General features: G+C 36.9%; 2 protein-coding genes across 4 annotated transcripts; one reads left to right on the top strand and one right to left on the bottom strand.

Annotated features, from left to right (window-relative positions):
* The first annotated feature begins 375 nt into the window (after nucleotides 1–375).
* LOC137944060 (signal peptide peptidase-like 4) lies at nucleotides 376–9,396 on the top strand. Its single transcript, XM_068789567.1, has 15 exons — nucleotides 376–596; nucleotides 1,705–1,863; nucleotides 1,973–2,084; nucleotides 2,836–2,955; nucleotides 3,336–3,487; nucleotides 3,608–3,790; nucleotides 3,885–3,919; nucleotides 5,311–5,467; nucleotides 6,969–7,022; nucleotides 7,564–7,656; nucleotides 7,798–7,938; nucleotides 8,059–8,131; nucleotides 8,506–8,589; nucleotides 8,686–8,790; nucleotides 8,936–9,396. The coding sequence occupies exons 1-15, from the start codon at nucleotides 462–464 to the stop codon at nucleotides 8,998–9,000; spliced, it is 1,668 nt and encodes a 555-aa protein (XP_068645668.1). The 5' UTR covers nucleotides 376–461; the 3' UTR covers nucleotides 9,001–9,396.
* Nucleotides 9,397–9,478: 82 nt separating this feature from the next.
* LOC137944059 (SKP1-like protein 21) lies at nucleotides 9,479–15,976 on the bottom strand. Of its 3 annotated transcripts, none has more exons than XM_068789566.1 (10): nucleotides 15,863–15,976; nucleotides 14,606–14,931; nucleotides 13,227–13,451; nucleotides 12,054–12,245; nucleotides 11,857–11,967; nucleotides 11,645–11,723; nucleotides 10,978–11,081; nucleotides 10,719–10,867; nucleotides 10,578–10,645; nucleotides 9,479–9,883 (listed from the first exon to the last, which is right to left on the bottom strand). In XM_068789566.1, exons 2-10 carry the CDS (start codon nucleotides 14,639–14,641, stop codon nucleotides 9,867–9,869), a joined length of 981 nt encoding a protein of 326 aa, XP_068645667.1. In that variant the 5' UTR covers nucleotides 14,642–14,931; nucleotides 15,863–15,976; the 3' UTR covers nucleotides 9,479–9,866. The 3 variants fall into 3 exon arrangements, with proteins under 3 accessions (XP_068645667.1, XP_068645666.1, XP_068645665.1); XM_068789565.1 differs by having other exon boundaries at nucleotides 9,481–9,883; nucleotides 10,515–10,645; XM_068789564.1 differs by lacking the exon at nucleotides 9,479–9,883 and having other exon boundaries at nucleotides 10,309–10,645; nucleotides 14,606–14,716; nucleotides 14,811–14,931.
* Between the last annotated feature and the right edge of the window lie 7,730 nt (nucleotides 15,977–23,706).

Below are 23,706 nucleotides of genomic sequence, written 5' to 3' on the forward strand. Positions count from 1 at the left end.
TTTTTATTTTTCTATCCTTCTTATTTTTCTCTTGCTTATTGCATTAAACCTTAAATTAAATAAAATCTTAAGATATTGTTTTTTTACATATAAAGAGGGAGTCAAAAGAACTTAGAGAGTGGCATTTTGGTAATTTGATTGATATTTGTCGAAGAAGAGTAAAATTAACTGTGCAACGACGATTACACTGGAGGTGACTGGTACCGGCCATTGCACGGTACTAGCCGACAATCTCACTTCACGTCGATGCGCCGACATTTACGGGCAATAGCCGGTCGCCGGATTAAAAAATTTGCACAGCCATGGCACTGGGTTCTGAACTTTAACCGTACGGCTCTCTCTTTCTCTCTGTTAACTCGAACTGTGTTGCGTCAACCTCTTTCTTCGTCCTTCGTTATCGAGCCTCTGTTCTGCTATGACTCTTTCGTGCTGTTCAAGCTAAACGAAATCGGGGGAAATTCATGGATCGACGAAGGAAGTTGTGGGTTGGGTTGCTGCTGTTTCTTTCAGTTCCTTGCTCTGTTTTGGGTGGTGATATTGCTCACGACGATGATTTAGCACCAAAGCAGCCTGGATGCGAGAACGTCTTTGTTTTGGTAAGGTTTTCCTGTTGTTTTGGGGGGGGGGGGGGGGGGGGGTTTCTGTTTCATGAATTGGTCTAACACTTGTTTTGGGCAAATGAGAGAATATGCCTGGGAAGGTTATTTTGATGGTAAAATGTTTGGTTGAAGTTAAGTGGACTTCTAAATTAGTTTATAGCTCCCGCTGTCAAACGCAGTCCTTTTTTAGGTGTTTTGCCCGGTGTTTCGCCTTATAAGGTTTTGAGTTGGTACTGTTTCAAATTTCATTTATCTAGTTGGAATCGGACCCATAATCTCTATTTTGACAAGCTTGGGAGTTGGGTTTTGCTGTATTTTAGTTGTCTACTCTTAGTTCGTGAATGCTTAGTTCGTTACTTCTATGGGCAGTTGGAAGTTCTGCTTTATGGAGTTTTGCTTTAGGTTTCTGGTAAAAGCGGGCTTCCGTCTATAATTTTCAAGTGGATTTTATTACCAGAAGATGGCTCTGTTATGCAATACCTTTTGACCTTTTGTTTCTTCCTTCCTGCTTCCGAGCATTGCTCAAATTGCATATTTTGTTCCTAGGAGTGTAGTTGATGGTGGAATATAAAACCTGCTTTGATCAATTACTACGATGATTTTAGGAGGTGGAAAGATGCCACTCTTACATACACCTAGTCAGCACCTTGTCCTTATCTCTGTTGTCCTTCATTAGCTTCTGATTTTTTAAGTTTTTAAATTCGACTCAATGCTAATTTTTGAATGTTTTGATTTGTTTCTAAATAATTGACCAATTGAAGAGTGTGTAGAGGACTTCCCTTATGCTTATGCTTTTTTTCTTCTTTTTTTTCTGGTTTCAAGTTTGAATTTTTGAACCTTTGAAATTGTGAGGACTGAGGGCAGCTCCAGAGGTTTGTCCGGGGTTGGATGCTCTTCATGTTCTTCATAATTATATGTTCTTCCGCTTATGTTCTCTAGAATGCTTCTCTATTTTGTTCCTAAAGCTTCAATAAGATGAAGGCATGCTAAAGTTTTCCATTTAACTGGAAAGATTTCCAGCAATTCTTGGATTATTTTTATTTTTTATTTGTTCATATGGTCCAAAAAAATCAAAGTACCTTTACTCTTCCTTTATTTGAACCAGGTTAAAGTCCAGACTTGGATTAATGACCAACCAGGCAGTGAGTTTGTTGGTGTTGGGGCCCGTTTTGGAACTCTAATGCAGTCAAAGGAGAAACATGCCACCCGAACTAACCTCTCCCTGGCAGAACCATCAGACTTTTGCACTGAACCCAAGAATAAGGTTTCTTTACTTGTTTATTTTTTATAATTCTCTAGATGGATTACGTAAAGTACGTAAATGCTTATTTATTTTCATCACTCATAACAAGTAAGGCTTTGATATTGTGTAGCTTAAGGGAGATGTTGTTTTGGTGCACCGTGGAAACTGCAAATTTACAAAGAAAGCTAGTGTCGCACAGTATGCTGGCGCTGAGGCGATGCTTGTTATAAACTATCACAAAGGTATGTCTCGCCTATATGTTTACACACACACATACAGACATTCATTTTGTTCATATCTTAGATTGTCAGTGAGCATGATTCACTTTAACTGATCCTAAAAATCTAAATATAATCATATTATATCCAAAGGGGTGAAGTTTTAATTATACTTCTCTATTTATTCCTTTTTCTGTAAACACTAGGTGATTATGAATTGTGTTTAAGTAGTATTATCTTGTTATCTTAAGGGGACAGATCTGAATCCATCTACCAATAAGATATGTTCTATATTCATTGTTGATTAATTAGAAGGCCACTGAGCTTAAGAGTTTGAACACTGTTAGTCTACATTGGCTTCAGGTCTGAGCTCCTATTTAGTGCTTCACAGTTTGTTTTATTTTGTTAAATAGTTGTATATTCGCAATTTCTTATATTTTGCATCAGTTTCTTGTTTAAACTTTGCCTAAGCTAGGTTGCTGTTCATTATTATTTGGTTTGGGACCACTCAAAATGTAGCAGCTGAGCCAGATGCTATGTCAATGCTGGAGTGAGGAGCATATAACAACACTTCTGTTCAAATACAGCCCGCAATTTTATGGTTGGAGATTATCTGTCATCATTTGGGCTTTATAAAATTTTCATCATTTTGGGCAGATGGACCACCTATAGTACCAGTTCTATCCGACCATGGACCTGTTCCATCAATTACCGTACTGGAATGCATTTACAACCTATCTTTTAATTACTATTTTTGTTTCTCCATTCTATTCAGAACTGTACAAGATGGTCTGCGACAAAAGTGAGCCAAACCCCAACATAAGCATACCGGCAGTTATGCTTCCACAGGATGCAGGCGGAAGCTTGGAAAAGAGTATCCGTAGTGGGGCTAAAGGTAAGTTTATCTATTCATGCACTCTGTACTGAAAAAAAGAGAGAGTCAAACAACTAATATTTGGCATCATCCTTGGTGTGTCTAGTGCCTTGTCTCTTGGCTTAATTTTCTTGCACTGAAAAATCTTTATTTCTTGTCTGGCATGGCTTTGAAGTTATTTTAAAGTGGTTGCATGCTTCTCTCCTGGAATCTTGTAAAGTCTTCAATAAAATAAAAAGATTGGTGATTTTGTTTTTCAGCAACCTCGTCCAATTATTTTAAAAGTAGTTGCATATTTTCTGAGTGGTACTTCTATACGTAGATGGATGAAACTCAAAATTGTTATCAAGTACAAAACCAAGGCTATTTTTTATATCTGAGGTTTGTTATGTTATTTCCAGTTGCAGTACAGTTATACTCTCCTGAACGTCCATTAGTGGACACAGCAGAAGTGTTTTTGTGGCTTATGGCTGTGGGCACCATCTTATGTGCATCTTATTGGTCTGCATGGACATCCAGGGAAGCAGCAATTGAGCATGAGAAACTACTAAAGGTTTTTCTATCTTCAGTTTGAACTGATTTATTTACTTAAAAAGTTTAAGAGATCCTACAAGGAAAATAAAAGCACTTTCTGGTCATCATAACCAACATGGTTATTTTTTGTTTTTTATAGGATGCTCCAGATGAGGTTCTCAATGTGGAAGAGACAGGTTCCAGTGGTGTAGTAGATATTAACACAACTTCAGCTGTTCTTTTTGTTGTTATAGCATCATGTTTCTTGATCCTACTTTACAAGCTTATGTCTTTCTGGTTTGTCGAGCTTTTGGTGGTTCTGTTTTGCATTGGAGGAGTTGAGGTACATAATAAATACAAAAACATTTTACAGTTTGTAAATGACTTCATACTTGGAACAATGATATCAATTTCTGATAGTATCTCTATCATACCAGGGCTTACAAACATGCTTGGTGGCGTTGTTATCAAGGTATTTTTTCCCCTATGATTACCTATATAAGCTTGCTTTTTCTTCTTTATGTCATTAGATAGAATCAACAAAGAAGGAAGCTGCTATCATTTTCTTAACGAATCTGAACAAATCAATTTTCTAAGCATTCTTCAGTGAATTGAACTTGCTTAAGTTGAATCGGTTTTACCCTTCTAGTGTACAATAAATATGGTTCTGCAAATGACATCTGCTTCACTAAATGAGAAAAAATAAGCTGAGACACTTGGTTATATAATGTTGATAAATTCTTGACATGTTTGTTGAACATCATCCATGAGCCTTCCAGATTTGAGAATTTGCAGCACATTTCATTGTGGAAAGGACAATAATGTACTTATTTTGTTACCACTGGTCCCTTCAAAGCTTTTTTTGAGTTCCTGGATCCAATTATGGGCTAGATTTAACTACAGGAGTGCAAGTTTGGACCTTTCCTTGGCCAAAATTTGCCAGCTTGTGATTTAGTGTGGAAATTAACGTGTAGTAACAATGATGCAACAGGAAGACTAGACAAAAAAGTTATTTTGCATAATTTGGTATGGCCAAATTCATGGAGTGAGTTATTCATGTTTTTGTGTTAAAATATCATGAAAAGAGAAAAGGAAAAAAAATTGCAGTCACCATGATACTGACTAGGAGCTAGGCAAATTTAAAGCATATAAATCTCACAGTTTGTTTTCCATATCTCATGTCAAAATACCAAAAGGAGAGAAAAGGTAAAAAATGTAGGAAACTGTGCAAATTTTGAAAGATATAGTCTGTGCATGGAGAAGATTTGTGGCTATACCACTTTATCTTCGTCAGGTTTTCCCAATCCTATGCCCTGTTATTGGCAAACTTTGATACTTGGAAATCCAGGACCAGCAGATTTTAGAGGCAGTCTAAAGGGTCATGGTGGTTCTACTCTCCTTCTATATTTAGGACCCCTTGGAATATGTGATTCTACAGAGGCTAAAGCCAATGCTTTGCTCAATGGAGTAAAAATAGCAGCACATGACCCCGCGGATTCCCTTATCATAGAAGGGGACTCAGGAAACCTAATCAACTAGGCAGTCAGGAAACCCAAACCACCATGGAGACTAATGCTACATTTGATGCCTCCTTCAGCCAATAGTCTCTCTAAAGAGGGAGTTACCCAAAAGCATCATGTTATTGGAAACTCCTTCCCATTTAATCTCGGGAAACTTTTCTCCTTGCATCATGTGTACTATTTCCTGATTTGAATGAAAAAATATCACCAATTTTCAAAAAAAGAAAAAGAAAAAAGAAAGAAAGAAAGATCTGTTTTGACTAAATGAACATTTATCCATATGCATGATGAGTTTGAATTGGAAGTATGAAACTTGTTGAATGACTTAGCACTTGACGATCAGGTGGTTCAAACGTGCTGGAGAGTCATTTATTAAAGTTCCATTTTTTGGAGCTGTTTCTTATCTCACATTGGCTGTAACACCATTCTGCATAGCCTTTGCTGTGGTTTGGGCAGTTTACCGCCGTATTTCGTTTGCCTGGATTGGGCAGGACATACTTGTAAGTATGTTACCTCTTCTTTTTTGTTTCTTATTTTCTTTGACTTCTCTTATTGCTTGATAGAAGTTCTAATGTGTATCCAATTTGTAGTAGCATGGAACATGAGATGGTCACAAGGTGTTACATATTTGATAATATTTCTGCTTTTAGAACAACCACTATCTTTCTCAAATAACAATAACAATAATAATAATAGTAATATGACAACAAATATAACATGTCCAATGAGGCAATGTCTGATATTTTTGTATTTTCTTTTTTATTGGATATCCTCATCCCAGTAAGAAATTTATTTTATGGTCATCTCTGTAATCTCGGTTAACATTGTTTATAAGGATTTATTATGTTTACAATGTTGAACGGAGTCTATAGTATCTTATGAATTTCCTTATGAGAGGGGTCTTGGAAGTAATCTATGACTATATAATCTTGCTAATGATACACATTGAAAAAACTACTTCCTCTGTTCTCTTCTAATTGTTTTCATTTCTTTACAAGTTGTGACAGTTAAGAAGTTATTTTCTGAATGACTCGAAAGTTCAAGTTTGTGCTCTAGTCGAGAGTTGAATATCTTAAATGATATTTTGGTGCTTTTGATTACGGATTAGCTTTACATTTGTAAATTTAATTACATAAATATCTGATTAGAGTGGAGAGGGTTCTGTATTTTATTTGGAAGCAATTATCTTTGTTAAAAAAGAGTTCGACAGTAAATCTCATTAGTGTTGGCCCTGCTTTTCTTGTTTGAAATCTGTATAACTCCTGCTTCTATTGATGTAATCTCTCTTTCATTATGATAAATAAATAAATAGGAAAAAAATTATGGAATATTTTACCAACAACTTGCAACAGGTTTTGTGTTTGGTTTTCCTACAAAATCTACTCAGGTGATGTGTGACCCCTTAAATGTTGTCTTGTGGTATGAAAGTAGCTAATCCCTTGTCCTTGTTCCTTTTTGATGTACAAGTCATTGAATATGAACTTCCCTTTACTTGTGTCTGAATGCTTTTAGAGTGGAGAGGGTTCTGTATTTTACTTGGAAGCAATTATCTTTGTTAAAAAAGAGTTCGATAGTAAATCTCATTAGTGTTGGCCCTGCTTTTCTTGTTTGAAATCTGTATAACTCCTGCTTCTATTGATGTAATCTCTCTCTCATTATGATAAATAAATAAATAGGAAAAAAATCATTGAATATTTTACCAACAACTTGCAACAGGTTTTGTGTTTGGTTTTCCTACAAAATCTACTCAGGTGATGTGTGACCCCTTAAATGTTGTCTTGTGGTATGAAAGTAGCTAATCCCTTGTCCTTGTTCCTTTTTGATGTATAAGTCATTGAATATGAACTTCCCTTTACTTGTGTCTGAATGCTTTTATACTTTTTAAAGCATCTCCTTGGGCTTTATCACTTTGTAATGTCACTCTCTATTTATTGGTTTACTTGTTTCCCCTCAATGAAGCATATCTTTTCAAATTGCGCTAATGATGGATTTGACTATCAGGGTATTGCTCTGATTATTACTGTTCTTCAAATTGTTCGGGTGCCTAATCTCAAGGTAAAGTTTCGATGTGCTTTCATTAGCATAAAAACTGCAGCAGACACCTTATTAAGAGTTCTACATTTGATTTTAGTAGCCCTTTTAAATTCAGAATGAACAGCGGCTGGAATGTGAAAGGTAGAGTGTCGCATTCTGGACTAAACCCTCATGAGGCATTCTGTACACTACTATACAACTTGTTCTTCTCATGCCGAAACAAGTAAAATTCATTAGCTGGATAGTGTGCTAGCATTTGATTGGGTTTTATTTCTGTCGTCTTTTATTTCCTGTGTCCTTTTAACTATCTCCACTTCCTGCAGTGCTCCGCACCCGACCAGGTGCTGACACACTATTTTTACATCCATGCAAGTGTAGTTACAATTACCCTTTGATCTATGGCATACAATTTTTTTTTTTCTATTTGTCATTAATTTAGCTCGTACTTTTCCTGTGGAATCGAGTTATTTGTCATTAATTTAGCTCTTACTTTTCATATCCAGTGAACTTTGCCGAGAGTGTGCTGACCCAAATCGTATCATTTATTTCACTCTGAAACTAGGTGGGAACTGTGCTTCTCAGTTGTGCTTTCTTGTATGACATTTTTTGGGTGTTTGTCTCAAAGAGGTGGTTCCATGAAAGTGTCATGATTGTGGTTAGTATTTCTCTTAGTTTTGACTTTCTTTTTTTTATATTTAAAGACCATAATGATGAGTTCGTGTGAAATGTTACTGTTTTTACTGCTGCATATTTTTTCTATTTTGGTCGAATAGTCTGTTATCTTTCACTTCTATAGGTAGCTCGTGGAGATAGAAGTGGAGAAGATGGTATTCCAATGTTGTTGAAGATCCCACGAATGTTCGACCCATGGGGTGGTTACAGCATAATAGGATTTGGTGACATCCTACTGCCAGGATTGGTAATTGCATTTGTGTTAAGCTTCAAACACTATACCGATGTCTTTTAGGTTTTTTTATGAATCATCACTTCGTATATTATCTATTTCACAAGGTTCTTCAACATATCCTTGACTGTTTTTAACAAAACTGGATGATTTAGGTATGATTGGGCTGCAAAAAAAAATTTACGTTCTGGATACTTCATCTGGTCTATGACAGCTTATGGTACAGGTAAAAGTGATCATACTTTTGTGGTTACCTCTTAGCCTCATTGTTTCTAAATATTTCAGAAGTGGGAAAATCTAGAAAGAAGAAAAGAAGAAGAATTACCTTTTCCAGATGTTAAAAACAAAAAAGGGTTACGGCTGGCTTGCTATATTGAAGGGGAAATTATCATCATATGATTATTCTTGGGGTTATTGGACAGCAGGCAGTAATTCCCGGCAGTGAAATGTTGGAGGCTGGCTTAAGCTAATTATTAGATAGTTTCATACTTTCTACATGAAGATTATAGGATTTTGAACCTCTCTTTATGAAAACTGCCTTCAGCAAGTAAAAAAGAAAAAGAAATAGCTCAATTAAGCGCTCTGTTTGTTGATCTGCAAGTCTTCTTATCACTTATGTGTCTCTGAATTTGATGGATGGACATGGCCAGCCAGCCCTTCTTTACATTGTACCTTTCACGCTCGGTGAGTTAAATAACAGCCATAGCTCACATAGAAACTAACAATGGGAAAGAAAAGGCACTTTTAAATGTGATAATTCTGTATGAATTCTTGGTTTAGGCACTTTTTTGGCAATGGGAAAGAAAAGAGGAGATCTCAGAAATCTGTGGAGAAAAGGAGAACCAGAACGAGTGTGTCCGCATGTCCGACTCACTCAAGAGGAAGGTATAGCTAACTAAAACTACACTGCATATCCACAAGGCACTTGTTGTAGTGAGGTAGTTGCCATGACCTCTCTTGCATGCATTTGTCTTGCAAGATTGAACTCTATTTCGACATTATAAGGTCATGACATTATCTTATCTTGCAGTCTTAAGCATTTTGTATGTAGAATGTCAATGCTTTATACCAGCAAGAGAATCACTACTGTGCTGAATGATTGAAGTTGCATGTAACTCTCAAACCAAAAGACAGGAGTTCTTCAGCTTCTGTTTCATCCAGATTGACCGGCCAAGTTGTGGGTTCACCCAGCAACTAACATTGGACATCTGTGTAGCATATCGGTGTCCTCAAATCATTATTGTAACTACTAACACGGTTGATCTAATATGAAAAACTATTTGGTGCGAAACATGTAAAATGGTTATCTCAAGATAGCCGTTGATCATTATCAGATAGTTGGGATAATGTTTCGTATGTTTAGCACTAAATAGTTTTTCGTATTGGATCAACCTTCAATTACTAATTAGTAAATAAATTTAACAATTATGTCATTCCTATCATACATTCTCCCAAAGGCAGCATGAAACATTTTTAACTACTTCCAGAAATTTTTGTGACTGGTAGGCTGGACATTCAGTTATATAGATCAACATTGTTGAGAGTACAAACCAGTAATACAAGCCCAGAAAAGTGTCCAGTTATTCTACGTTATGAGCAGTAAGTTATAATATCAAAATGATCTGATATTAGACAAAAAACAAAGTTGATTACATGTATTAGCTGACCTGAAAAAACCCACCTTTTTTTGTGGGCAGAGGCAGCTCTCAAGAAAGAAAGCAAAACGAATATCAGAGTCCGATGACAGCCACGACAAATTACAGTGGCAAAGGTGACAAAAATTTGGCTCTAACGGCTTTAGATAAACACTTGCACTTTCTTTCTGAATTACAAATTCCCCTGAACCAAAATTGCATCTCTTCCATCTAAATAGGCACAAAAACTTACACAAGAGTGTAGAAGAAGGGAGATCAGAGCTCTATTTTTCTCTCGTCTGTATTAGTACAGGTTTACAAACAGATTCATCTCCGGTCCAACCCTGGTCATGCACAAGACAAATTACATTAGTACTAGGCTAAATGAAGCAATCTGAGAATTATTTTATTTTATTTTATTTTATTTACACATCAAGTGAGCTGACGTCTACTCTCCCCACGTACTAGGAATCTTAATTTTGTCATCAATGCAATATATAAATGAGTCCAGTTTTCAGTCAAAACCCATACAAAAGCACAGCTTGTAGAAAATAATTATCCATTTGGCATGAGGAAGAGTAAATTCAATCATGGATAAGTGTTGAACAATATGATCTAGGGTTCACATTAACTTATAAAACTAAAATCGAGAAAGAATTTCATAAAGCATTTGGTAGCAACTAAGATGTGTCCACTTGAAAACAAATCGATTCACCCAATTCAAAAGCTAAGCAGTAAAAGCCCAACCATTTCTAGCTTGAGGGAAAAAAATAGAGGGAAGGAGATGCTAGTGGCAACTGCTCTTACAATGATTGAAGAATTTCTAAAGAAAATGACATGTTGATAAAGATAGTGAGAACAGTAATTTTTCCTAATTCCAGTAATCTGGAAAAGAAATCTATCACTACTTGCTCAACCAAGGTCTTTTCCAACGATAAACAGACAACCCTTAAAAGACTATGAGAGCACACATACTTGAATGTCTGTGCAAACAACCATTCACATTCATGGATATTGAAAGAGGCCTTCTTTCCTGACCTGAGAGAATTTGTTGCATCCTCTCTGGCCAATCAGAATTCAATCTCCTCGCAAAATCCTCAACTTCCCTGCACAAATCGACATTTGGTAAGCATGAAAGAAGATGAAAATAGTAAGAGAGAGTTGAATTGCATAAAATACCTGTCAAGTTGTTCTTTCATTGCAGGGTCCAGTTCATCATCGATATCCACATCTTCAAATTCAGCCTTTGCAGGGAATGTATCAACTCGAGGATTTTGTGATTTTGAATCCTTACTTGCGTAATTCACAGCATCAGTAGGGCCCAACTCCTGAAACAAAATATCAAGTGAGATTAAGACAACTCAAACCTCGCTATGGAGAGTGGGAGTAAATTAGAGAAAATATGATGATTTTTTATGCACAATGCAACGAATTTAACCTTGCTATGTTTCTGGTTTACATTGTTAGCAGTAGCATCGTTTGTTTGACCTTTTCTTCTCCTATTCTTTTTCTTCTGCTTAGCTGTTTTAGCCCCTTTTGTCCCTAAAAAAGCAAAAAGACACAATAAGAGCAAGGTTTTATCACCTTTCATCTCCACGGAAGAGATAAAATCATGTTATCAAACAATAATTATAACAATAAAATAAGAGAATCTCTTGCAATTCACAGAAATGAAATGCCTCCAGAAAACTCCCCTCAGAGCAGGGAATGTGTATCATGCACGGTGCAGAATTCAAACTTAAGCTAAATTAAGTTAATTTTCAAAATAATAGAGATTGATGCCTTCTTTTTAGTTCTATACTGAATATAACTTTGCACCCTCCTGCTTTTTTACGAGATCAATGGATGATCTTTAAAAAGGTAAAAGCGGTTACGGATGGAAGTAACTCCGTCCCAATTGCGTCCACAAGTGAAAAAGAAAGTGGGAATAGGCCAAAAGATACAATTAGGTAAAATAATTAATCAAATACTAACCAGTGAACAAGATTTCATAATTATACCTCAACTAAAGTTATTATGGATGAGAAAACACAAACCAAACTAAGGGCTCAGTAGTCAGAAAAACACATAAAGCAAGTGGATGCAGAAAGTAACATAATAAATACCTCCATCTCCTCCATTAATAAATGACAGGAGGTCATCAACTGAGCGCTCATCCACTCTCTCCTCTTCAACTTCGACATTCTGGCAAGCAGATGAGTATGATTTTGGCTTTGAATTCCAATAGCAGTGAGGAAATGGAATGACAACACACTTGCATAAATACAATTGCATGATAGGTTATCCTCAAGAGCTTAAAAAAAAAAAAACTGATCACCTTCAATTTCTCTTTTTCTTTTAGCTCTTTTCGTTTCCTTGCATATAACCGATTTAATAGCCGAATCCTTGGATCATCTGATGTATTTCTCAGGGGTTCCAATTTTTCCTCCTGGTAACCAAATCACATATACAGATATACTAAGTAATAAAAAATAAAGGAGAAAACGAAAATTCATAGACTTCCAATCCAAACACCTCAGTAAGATCATCAGGTAAATGGAATGTCTCACGAATTTCTTCTGGTGTTTTCCCTTCTATCATCCGAGCAAGGGCATGGCTTGTCAGGTCAACCAATGGCTTCAATAGGAGGCTATCAGCTGCAGATGTCAACTCGCATAACTGTTTTGTATCTGTCCGGATAAATTTCTCATTAAATGATTTCTTTTCCTGTAAAAAGAAAAGGGGCAAAGAACATGAGACCCATGGAGCCAAACTTTTGTGAGAGAGCATACAGGAGTCTAAGCAGTATGGGGACCCGGTACTCCCACATAATGAGAGAGCCTCAAGAAATTCACACTCTTCCCTTAACTAGAACAAACAGCTATCCATCTAATGTATGGATAATATAATATTGTTTGATATTTATTTTGAAATTTTCATAAATGATAGCAATATCTTTATAGGTCAAATAAATATAATAACATTTTTCCATTTAGTAGACAAGGTTAAATACATTTACTACTCGTCACAGTTTTTTTTGAAAGGTTAGTTCCCCGATGGCTATTGGAATAAAAAAATAAGATTAATTTTCAAATACAGCCTTAAGTTTGCCATATTTGCTGGTACCACCTAATATTTTCAAAAAAAATCAAATACAGCTAGTGAAATCCTAATAAAATCCAATTACTTGAGAGGACCTCTCCCTCTTCAGAGGGACCTCTTCTTTCTCTGCTTGCCAGGAGAAGGAACGAGTAGGAGCTCAAGGGCAAACCCCACTTTTTTTCAAGAGTAATGAGAAGAAATTTTTTTTTTTTGAAATGATATAAGAAGAATTCATTAAGAGGATTCAAACTAAAGCAACAAGTACAAAATAATACACTACCATGCTAAAACAGAAAAGAGCAAGGGAAAGGTGCTAATAGCAAAGCTGCTAACAGGAGGTTCCTTCTCTTCAAAAAATTAAAATTTTTATAAAAGGTAAAGTCAAACTTAATAAACTTTGGATTATAGTGAATTTTTAATAAGATACAGTAGAGGCACGACAATGTGAAATTTATTCACCAAACTTCTATTAGAAGTACATGTATGAAAATATGGCAGGTTGAAAGCCATAAAGGAATTCAGCCAAACATAACTGTATTGGAAGTATTCTAAAAAAATGCAAATGCATGGCAAAATATTGACATAGAGAGAGAGAGAGAGAAAGACCTTATTGGAGCGTCCAGGCACTTGATGGAACCTGCAATAATCAAGTATTAAGCTCAACATTGCAGGAGTAACTCGCTGTGGCAGTGAAATTGCGAAATTCTTTGAAGATCCCATGCCTGTCTGAATTATTTCTCGACAGATCATTGGACAGTACATGGCAACTTCTTCTTCCACTTGCTGAATTGAACCATCAGCAGTTTGGAGCCAGATGTAAGATTTCATAACCTATGAAAGCATTCTGAAGTCATTTCCTTAAACATCGCAATTAACAACCATTCTATTCGTCACATTTGCTTAGTCATTCTGATTTCAAGAAGGCATCCATGAACATTGACCATCAGTATTCTCGAAAAAGAAACAGTGGAGACTAGGGTTTGTAACTGGCGGCTGAACTTGACAGTTTTTGCTTATTTATCTTTGCTTCTGTAAAGCCAGACTCTCACATATCTATATCAAAAGTTCTAATGCATGCAGAACTCTAATAAAATATGTAAAGAAGTTTGCTTATAGTTTAATGTGTCCATTTAAATCAAATATCCTGAAGTTGTCAAGACCATGCCCTCTCTGATTGGTTGTCACATGAATACATGCTCTCAACTCTTATCTGTTTTTCTTTGTCACAAAAATAAAAAAGAAAGGAAAAAGATTTTTTCAACCTAGAATATCTGTACAAACAGATAATTAGATTGAAAATTGTGAGATAAATCAAAGAAGACCAAATTCTACCTGACCAGTTAGTTTTCTTCCTGACGAGTCTTGATTTAAGAGAAATTAAGCTTTAGTTTTACAAAAAAACATGTTAACATGATAAACTATAGAGTGACAAGTTATTTTCTTTCTTTTTGATCTCAGATATGTAGAGAGTTCTGTGCAGACCTTCACAAACGGGTAACAAGCCCTACCTCATCGAGTAAACAAAGTTGTGAAAGTAATTGTTGAGTGCAGATTTAAAAGAAACATGGATTTCAATAATATTCACATTCGCTTTTCTAAATTAAATTGAAGAAAAACCTTCTTTAACTGTTCTGGACGAATCCTGTATCTGCATATTAGGAATGCCTAAGATTCTAAATACCCAGATGTCGCCTGATCTAGATCAGGCTCAAAAAGAAAACAAAGTCACATAACTATTTAAATGGAGTAATTCCCAATTTTTCAGGATGTCCTTGAGCCACATTATTCTCATTGACACATGACAGTTCATACCTCAAAATAGATAGTTCAGAGTATGTGTATGGGCAGAGTAAGATTAGAAGATAGCTGCTTCAATGAAATAAAATATGTTACAGATCTAAATTTTTTGACAGAGATAAACTTAGAAACAAATGTATACTGACTGTAGCAACAAAACTAAGTTTGTACAGGGATTGACTGTGTACCTCTGGTTTGATAATCGCCATATCACTCTCTGACATTTAACAAAACAGCCGCCAATAGGTTTAAAAATGTGACTTCAAAAGCTACACAGGAAAAAGGTGCTCTACTACCAACTACAAAGTCTCAAAAGTGGTCAATCATTAAACAGTTTTCTCCTCTCAAAAAGTAATGCCCATTAAGCACATAGAGGCCATTTACTGATGTTACCCAGAACATATCTTTGACCCCAGGACACAAGAGTAACATCTTTTCTCCACTGCTAAACTTATTGAGGTCCTCAGAGCTCTATCGTAGGTAACTTGCTTGTCCGTGGCTATGTGCCAGATGCCTATCAAGAACATTAAGTAATTAAATAAATACATGATTGAGGAAATAAGATGCAGACTGAAAAATTATCTAGAAGCAGATCAAATAACTCCATCAAGAAATGAGAACAGACTCTAAATCTACGAACTATTACATCATTGAAGCACAGTTCCATAGAGGCGAAACAGATTACTTTCAAGAAAATTGTAGAACAGAAAAAGAGAACCGGCTTTCACAATATTATTAGCTAAAATACCATTCAAAAAAATATCAGCTAAAATTGAACACAAATCCAAAACCAATATGGTACTCCTGAAAGAACTTCAAAAAGTAAGCATGCAGTCAAACCAGAATAATATATTAAAAAAAAAAAAAAAAAAAACTACCACAACGGTCATTTAACACCCTTCTCCTCAAATAACAAAGCGAGCTCAAAAGCGATCTAAACCCAGTTTCAGAAGCTGACGCTCCCACCACATACTTAAACATTTTTAAAAGATCTTTAGTATCCGTATTGGCCTCATGCAAAGCCAATAGCTTAATCCATCAGAAACCTCTCAAGACATTCCGATCACCACTGTACACAAAGCCCAATTAAAAGAAAATTCTTTTCAATTCAAACCCCAAGAATCCCAACAAAAACCTCACAGACAAATAAATGCACTAGCTCAAAAACCAATACGGCAGCTCCGTCAACCATTTTTCACGAAAACCCTCAACCAAATTCCACGACCGAGGCCATATCTGACAATCAAACAAGTCCCGTAACTAAAAACACAACCAAGATGCAACAGCGAGATCAAGAAAATGCGCCCTCCGAGCTCCATTGGAATCAATACCCGTTTCGATACATATCAAACAAGCAACAGATAACGAGTACCAGGCGCGAGGAAAAACGAAACCGGAGACACAGAGATGGAAGCATGGAGGTAGCGGGTAAGAGCTGCACACACCTGAAAGAGCCGGTGAAATGCTGTTGGCAGAGCGATGAGAGAGAAGAAGCTTTGAATGTTAGGGTTTTGGCGGTTTTTGTCGACGGGAGTGAGGAAATGAGGAGCGAAAAAACGGATAACTAAACGGGGGGAGAGAGGACGAACGGATGGGTAGAGAGAGAAAGGGAGTGCCGTCCGGGTGAACCCTATACGGTCCATTTTCCACCGAGGGTGCACCAGTGCTCCGAGTGGTTCGAGCTATGAGTGTGTTGAAAGGTTACACGTAATATAATTAGAAGTTTTATTAAGAGAGGAACATTATAGGGAGCACATTATTAACTCTCTTCCAAAATCCACACATCTGGATTGAGACACTTGATTAGGGGTCACACTAAAACAAGTCAACTCAGACTCGACTCACTTCTCACTCAAGCTCTAGACTCGACCTTGACTTTGTTAGTCAAAACAAGTTGAGTCTAAGTTCTATCGGTTCAGTTCATTTAGAATTGAAAATGTCCACCTTGTACTTGCTAAAGGAAAGGAGACGGTCACCATATATTGAGTAATGGGAACTATCTAACATGTGTGATGCAATGACACATGAGTTGGATTTTTACATTTGAACATAAGCAATCAAATTGATAAAAAAAATAGATTTGTATTGATTAAATTTTTTTAATTAGTATATATACTAAAACAAAATCTATTAACATGAAAGGAAAATAAATAAATAAATATATAGTAAAGTGTAAGTAAACATAGAAGTGAGAAAAAGTTCCAAAAATCTTATTTGTCAAGACACGTTTTATTACCTTATATTTACAATAATAAAACATAAAAATAAATATTTTTTAATTAATTAATTAATATACTAATTTATATATTATTATTATAAATAGAAGGTAAAAAAAAGAGTACCAGAATTTTTTTTGAAAAATAAAATAATTTTTATAATAAGTTTCTCAATTATAAAATATCTTAAATAGATAATAAAATGTGTTAATTACATTATAATTTTTTAAAATAATTAATACACAAATATAATATTTTATTAAAATAAATAAAAGGAAATGAAACGACAAATTTTAAATAGTAAAATAATTTTTTAGTTATAAAATATCTTCTATCAATGTGTTAATCAAATTAAAATAAGTTATTTTTCTAATTAATATAAAACGTATATTTTATTTCAATATATAGAAGGTAATAAAACACGTACCAACAAAATTTATTTTTAAAACAATTTATTTTTCAAAAAAAATAAAATTTTTAAATATCTTAAATCAATAATGAAATGTGTTAAACATATTAAATATGGTTTTAAATTAATTATTATACAAAATTATTATTTTTATTATAAAAAGAAAGTAATAAAATATGTACCAACAAATATGATTTTAAAACAATTCAATTTTAAAAAATATTGTATTAAATTAAATAATATCTTAAATTGAAAAGTTTTTTTTAATTATAAGAGTAAATTAGAAAGGTTTGTTTGTTATTCTGCTGCACGATGTTAGTGTCGACTGATAAATTTGTTACAACAGTAGAAAGTACCTAGTTTCTAGCAAAAAGTAATAAAGACGATTTTTTTGAATGAGAAGAGTAAATCTGACATGGGAGTGTTCTTAACCCTCTTTTTTTTTTTGCAGATAGCCTCTTTTTGTAACTCCAAACACATGATAATTTTGGAAGGCATGCCATACCTGCCCTCTCTCTATGCGCGATTGTCGGCGACTCTAGCGTCGTCATAAAGTGTAGGAGACGCAGCGTTGACGTCGGCGACCATTCCGACAGGTTTGCCGGCGTCAACGACTTTAAGGAAAGTCGGCGAACCTTAGTTTCTATGCGCGGTTGGAGGAAAAACAGCTAAGACCCAAAAGATTGCAAATGCAGTTGAGCATAAAACAACTTCAACAACACTAGCCATGTTTAATTATCGGGTGAGGAATGACAGGGGGAAAGGAAGATCAACGCAAAAGGGGAAAGGAAAGCACAGAGGGGGATGCCTCTTAAATAAGCCACTGACTGAGTTTGTTAGAACAGCCGAAAGTACCCTGCTTCCACCACCACGCCCACGTACCGCAATTGCACAAATATTAGGCAACAATCTTCCTCTAGCATATAGGTTTTTTTTAATGATAAGAATAAATCAGAAAGGTTTGTTTGTTATTTTGTTGCACGATATTATTACTGACTGATGAGTTTGTTACAACAACAAAAAGTACCCAACTTCCAGCAGAAAGTAATCAAAACAATCTTTTTTAATGATAAGAGTAAATCTGACATTGGGATTGTTCTCAACCCTTTTCTTTTTTTGCACATAGGCTCTTTTTGTAGCTCCAAACAGATGATAATTTCGGAAGGCATGTCATACCTGCCCACTCTTTGTGCGCGACTATCGGCGGCTCTAGTGTTGGCGTAAAGCGTCGCAGACACAACACCGACGCCGACGACCATTCCTACAGGTTTGCGGGTGTAAACGACTTTGAGGAAAGTCGACGAACCTTAGTTTCTGCGCACGGCGAGAGGAAAAATAGCCGAGACCCAAAAGATTGCAAATGTAATTGAGCCAAAAACAAGTTCAACAACACTAGCCATGTTTAGTTATCAGGTGAGGGACGACAGGGGAAAAGAAGATCAACGCGAGAGGGGAAAGGAAAGGACAGAGGGGGATGCCTCTTAAATAAACCACTAACTGAGTTTGTTACAACAGCAGAAAGTACCCTGCTTCCACCACCATAGCCACGTACCACAATTGCACAAATATTAAGAAACAATCTTCCACTTGTATATAGGCTCTTTTTTAATGATAAGAGTAAATTAGAAAGGTTTGTTTGTTATTCTATTGTACGATGTTCGTACCAACTGATGAATTTGTTACAATAGCAAAAAGTACTCAGCTTCCAGCAGAAAATAACCAAAACGATCATTTTTAATGATAAGAGTAAATCAGACATTGGGACTGTTCTCAACCCTCTTCTTTTTTTGCAAATAGGCTCTTTGTGTAGCTCCAAACACATGATAATTTTGGAAGGCATGACATACCCACCCTCTCTCTGTGCGCGACTGTCGGCGGCTCTAGCGTCGTCGTAAAGCGTAGGAGACAGTGCCAACACTAGCGACCATTCCGAAAGGTTTGCCGGTGTCGACGACTTTAAGGAACGCCGACGAACCTTAGTTTTTGCGTGTGGCTGGAGGAAAAACAGCCAAGACCCAAAAGATTGCAAATGCAATTGAGCATAAAACAACTTCAACATCACTAGCCATGTTTAGTTATCGGGTGAGGAACGACAGGGGAAAGGTAGATCAACGCGAAAGGGGAAAGGAATGCACAGAGGGGGATGCTTTTTAAATAAGCCACTGACTGAGTTTGTTACAACAACAGAAAGTACCCTGTTTCTACCACCAAGGCCACGTACCACGATTGCACAAATATTAGGCAACAATCTTCCTCTTGCATATAGGCTCTTTTTTAATGATAAGAGTAAATCAGAATGGTTTGTTTGTTATTCTGCTGCACGATGTTATTGCTGACTGATGAGTTTGTTACAATAACAGAAAGTACCCAACTTTCAACAAAAAGTAATCAAGACGATCTTTTTAATGATAAGAGTAAATCTGACATTGGGACTGTTCTCAACCCTCTTCTTTGTTTGCATATAGGCTCTTTTTGTAGCTCCAAACACATGATAATTTTGGAAGGCATGCCATACCTGCCCTCTCTTTGTGCATGACTGTCGACGGTGACGCCACCAACCATTCCAATAGGTTTGCTGGCATCGATGACTTTAAAGAACTTCGGTGAACCTTAGTTTTTACGTGTCTCAGGAGGAAAAACAACCGAGGCAGAAAAGATTGTAAATGCAATTGAGCCAAAAACAACTTCAACAACACTAGCCATGTTTAGTTATCGGGTGAGGAACGACTGGGGAAAGGAAGATCAACGCGAAAGGGGAAAGGAAAACACAGAGGGGGATGCCTCTTAAATAAGCCACTGACTGAGTTTGTTTCAACAGTAGAAAGTACACTGCTTCCACCACCACGGCCACATACCACGATTGCACAAATATTAGGCAACAATCTTCCTCTTGCATATAGGCTCTTTTTTAATGATAAGAGTAAATCAGAAAGGTTTGTTTGTTATTCTGCTGCACGATGTTATTGCTGACTAATGAGTTTGTTACAACAGCAGAAAGTACCCAACTTCCTGCAGAAAGTAATCAAGACAATCTTTTTTTAATGATAAGAGTAAATCTGACATTGGGACTGTTCTCAACCCTCTTCTTTTTTTTTTTGCATATAAGCTCTTTTTGTAGCTCCAAATACATGATAATTTTGGAAGGCATGCCATACCTGCCCACTCTCTATGCGTAACTATCGACGGCTCTAGCGTCGGCGTAAAGCATCGCAGACGCAACGCCGACACCGGCGACCATTCCTACAGGTTTGTGGGTGTAAGCAACTTTAAGGAACACCGAAGAACCTTAGTTTCTGCGTGCGACAGGAGGAAAAACAGTTGAGACCCAAAAGATTGTAAATGCAATTGAGCCAAAAGCAACTTCAACAGTACTAACCTTGTTTAGTTATCGGGTGAGGAACGATAGGGGAAAGGAAGATCAACGCAACAGGGGAAAGGAAAGCATAGAGGGGGATACCTCTTAAATAAGCCACTGACTGAGTTTGTTACAACAGCAGAAAGTACTCTACTTCTACCACCACAACCACATACCACGATTGTACAAATATTAAGAAACAATCTTCCTCTTGCATATAGACTCTTTTTTAATGATAAGAGTAAATTAAAAAAGTTTGTTTGTTATTTTGCTGCACGATGTTAGTACCGATTGATGAGTTTGTTACAAAAGCAAAAAGTACCCAGCTTCCAACAGAAAATAATCAAGACGATCGTTTTTAATGATAAGAGTAAATCAAACATTGGGACTGTTCTCAACCTTTTTTTTTTTTTTACAAATAAGCTCTTTTTGTAGCTCCAAACACATGATAATTTTGGAAGGCATGCCATACTTGCCCTCTCTCTGTGCGCGACTGTCGGCGGCGATAGTGTTGCTGTAAAGTGTAGGAGACGCAGCGCCGACGCCGGCGACCATTCAGATAGGTTTGCCGGCATCGACGACTTTAAGGAACGTTGGAGAACCTTAGTTTTAGCACGCTGCTGGAGGAAAAACAGCCAAGACCCAAAATATTGCAAATGCAATTGAGCATAAAACAACTTCAACAACACTAGCCATGTTTAGTTATCGGGTGAGGAACGATAGGGGAAAAGGAAGATCAACACGAAAGGGGAAAGGAAAGCACAGAGGGGGATGCCTCTTAAATAAGCCATTGACTGAGTTTGTTACAATAGCATAAAGTACCCTGCTTCCACCACCAAGCCCACGTACCACGATTGCACAAATATTAGGGAATAATCTTCCTCTTGCATATAAGCTCTTTTTTAATGATAAGAGTAAATCAGAAAGGTTTGTTTGTTATTCTGCTGCACGATGTTATTGCTGACTGATGAGTTTGTTATAACAACAGAATGTACCCAGCTTTCAACAGAAAGTAATCAAGATGATCTTTTTTAATGATAAGAGTAAATCTAACATTGGGACTGTTCTCTACCCTCTTCTTTTTTTGCATATAGGCTCTTTTTGTAACTCCAGACACATGATAATTTTGGAAGGCATGTCATACCTGGCCTATCTTTGTGCGTGACTATCGGCGACTCTAGCGTCGGAGACGTAATGCCGACGTCGGCAACTATTCCGACAGGTTTATCGGCGTCGACAACTTTATGGAACGCTGACGAACCTTAGTTTCTGCGTGCAGCTGGAGGAAAAACAACCGAGACCGAAAAGATTGCAAATGCAATTGAGCCAAAAACAACTTCAACAGCACTAGCCATGTTTAGTTATCGGGTAAGGAACGACAGTGGAAAGGAAGATCAACGCGAAAGGGGAAAGGAAAGCACAGAGGGGGATGCCTTTTAAATAACCCACTGACTGAGTTTGTTACAACAACAAAAAGTACACTGCTTCCACCTCCACGACCATATATCACGATTGCACAAATATTAGGCAACAATCTTCCTCTTGCATATAGGCTCTTTTTTAATGATAAGAGTAAATTAGAAAGGTTTGTTTGTTTATGCTCACGATGTTATTGCTGACTGATGAGTTTGTTATAATAGCAAAAAGTACCCAGCTTCCTGCAGAAAGTAATCAAGACAATCTTTTTTAATGACAAGAGTAAATCTGACATTGGGAATGTTCTCAACCCTCTTCTTTTTTTGCATATCGGCTCTTTTTGTAGCTCCAAACACATGATAATTTTGGAAGGCATGCCATACCTTCCCTCTCTCTATGCGCGACTGTCGACGGCTCTAGCGTCGGAGACGTAGCGCCGACGCCGGTGACCATTCCTACAGGTTTGCGGGTGTAAACGACTTTAAGGAACGCTGGTGAACCTTAATTTCTGTGCGCGGCGGGAGGAAAAACAGTCGAGATCCAAAAGATTGCAAATGCAATTGAGCCAAAAACAAATTCAAAAACACTACCCATATATAGTTATTGGGTGAGGAACGACAGGGGAAAGGAAGATCAACGCGACAGGGGAAAGGAAAACACAGAGGGGGATGCCTCTTAAATAAGCCATTGACTAAGTTTGTTACAACAACAGAAAGTACCCTATTTCCACTACCACAACCACGTACTACAATTGCACAAATATTAAGAAACAATTTTCCTTTTGCATATAGGTTCTTTTTTAATGATAAGAGTAAAATAGAAATGTTTGTTTGTTATTCTACTGCACGATGTTAGTACCAACTGATGAGTTTGTTACAACAGCAAAAAGTACCCAGCTTCCAGCAGAAAATAAGCAAAACGATTGTTTTTAATGATAAAAACAAATCTAACATTGGGACTGTTCTCAATCCTCTTTTTTTTTGCAGATAGGTTCTTTTTGTAACTCCAAACACATGATAATTTGGGAAGACATGCCATACTTGCCCTCTCTCTGTGCGCGAATGTCGGCGGCTCTAGCATCGTCGTAAAGTGTAGGAGATGCAGCGTCGACGCCAGCAACCATTCCGATAGGTTTGCCGGTGTCGACGACTTTAAGGAATGCCGACGAACCTTAGTTTCTGCACGCGATTGGAGGAAAAACAACCATGACCCAAAAGATTGCAAATGCAATTGAGCATAAAATAACTTCAACAACACTAGCCATGTTTAGTTATCGGGTGAGGAACGACATGGGAAAGGAAGATCAACGTGAAAAGGGAAAGGAAAGCACCGAGGGGGATCCCTCTTAAATAAGCCACTGACCGAGTTTGTTACAACAATAGAAAGTACCCAGCTTTCAGCAGAAAGTAATTACGACGATATTTTTTAATGATAAGAGTAAATCTGACATTGGGACTAGTCTCAATCCTCATCATTTTTTGCACATAGGCTCTTTTTGTAGCTCCAAATATATGATAATTTTGGAAGGCATGCCATACCTGCCCTCTCTTTGTGTGTGACTGTCTGTGGCTCTAGCGTCACAGATGCAGTGCCGACGCCGACGACCATTCCTACAGGTTTGCGGGTGTAAATGACTTTAAGAAACGCCGGCGAACCTTAGTTTATGCGTGCGATTGGAGGAAAAACAACCGAGACCCAAAAGATTGCAAATGCAATTGAACCAAAAATAACTTCAACAACACTAGCCATGTTTTGTTATCGGGTAAGGAACAACAGGGGAAAGGAAGATCAACGCGAAAGGGGAAAGAAAAGCACAGAGGGGGATGCCTCTTAAATAAACCACTGACTGAGTTTGTTACAACAGCAGAGGGTACACTGCTTCCACCACCACGA

Source organism: Aristolochia californica, unplaced genomic scaffold (genome assembly GCF_029961685.1).
Source record: "Aristolochia californica isolate CCGP_79_NKW_82.1479 unplaced genomic scaffold, dmAriCali1.0.hap1 SCAF_11, whole genome shotgun sequence".
Taxonomy (NCBI): domain Eukaryota; kingdom Viridiplantae; phylum Streptophyta; class Magnoliopsida; order Piperales; family Aristolochiaceae; genus Aristolochia; species Aristolochia californica.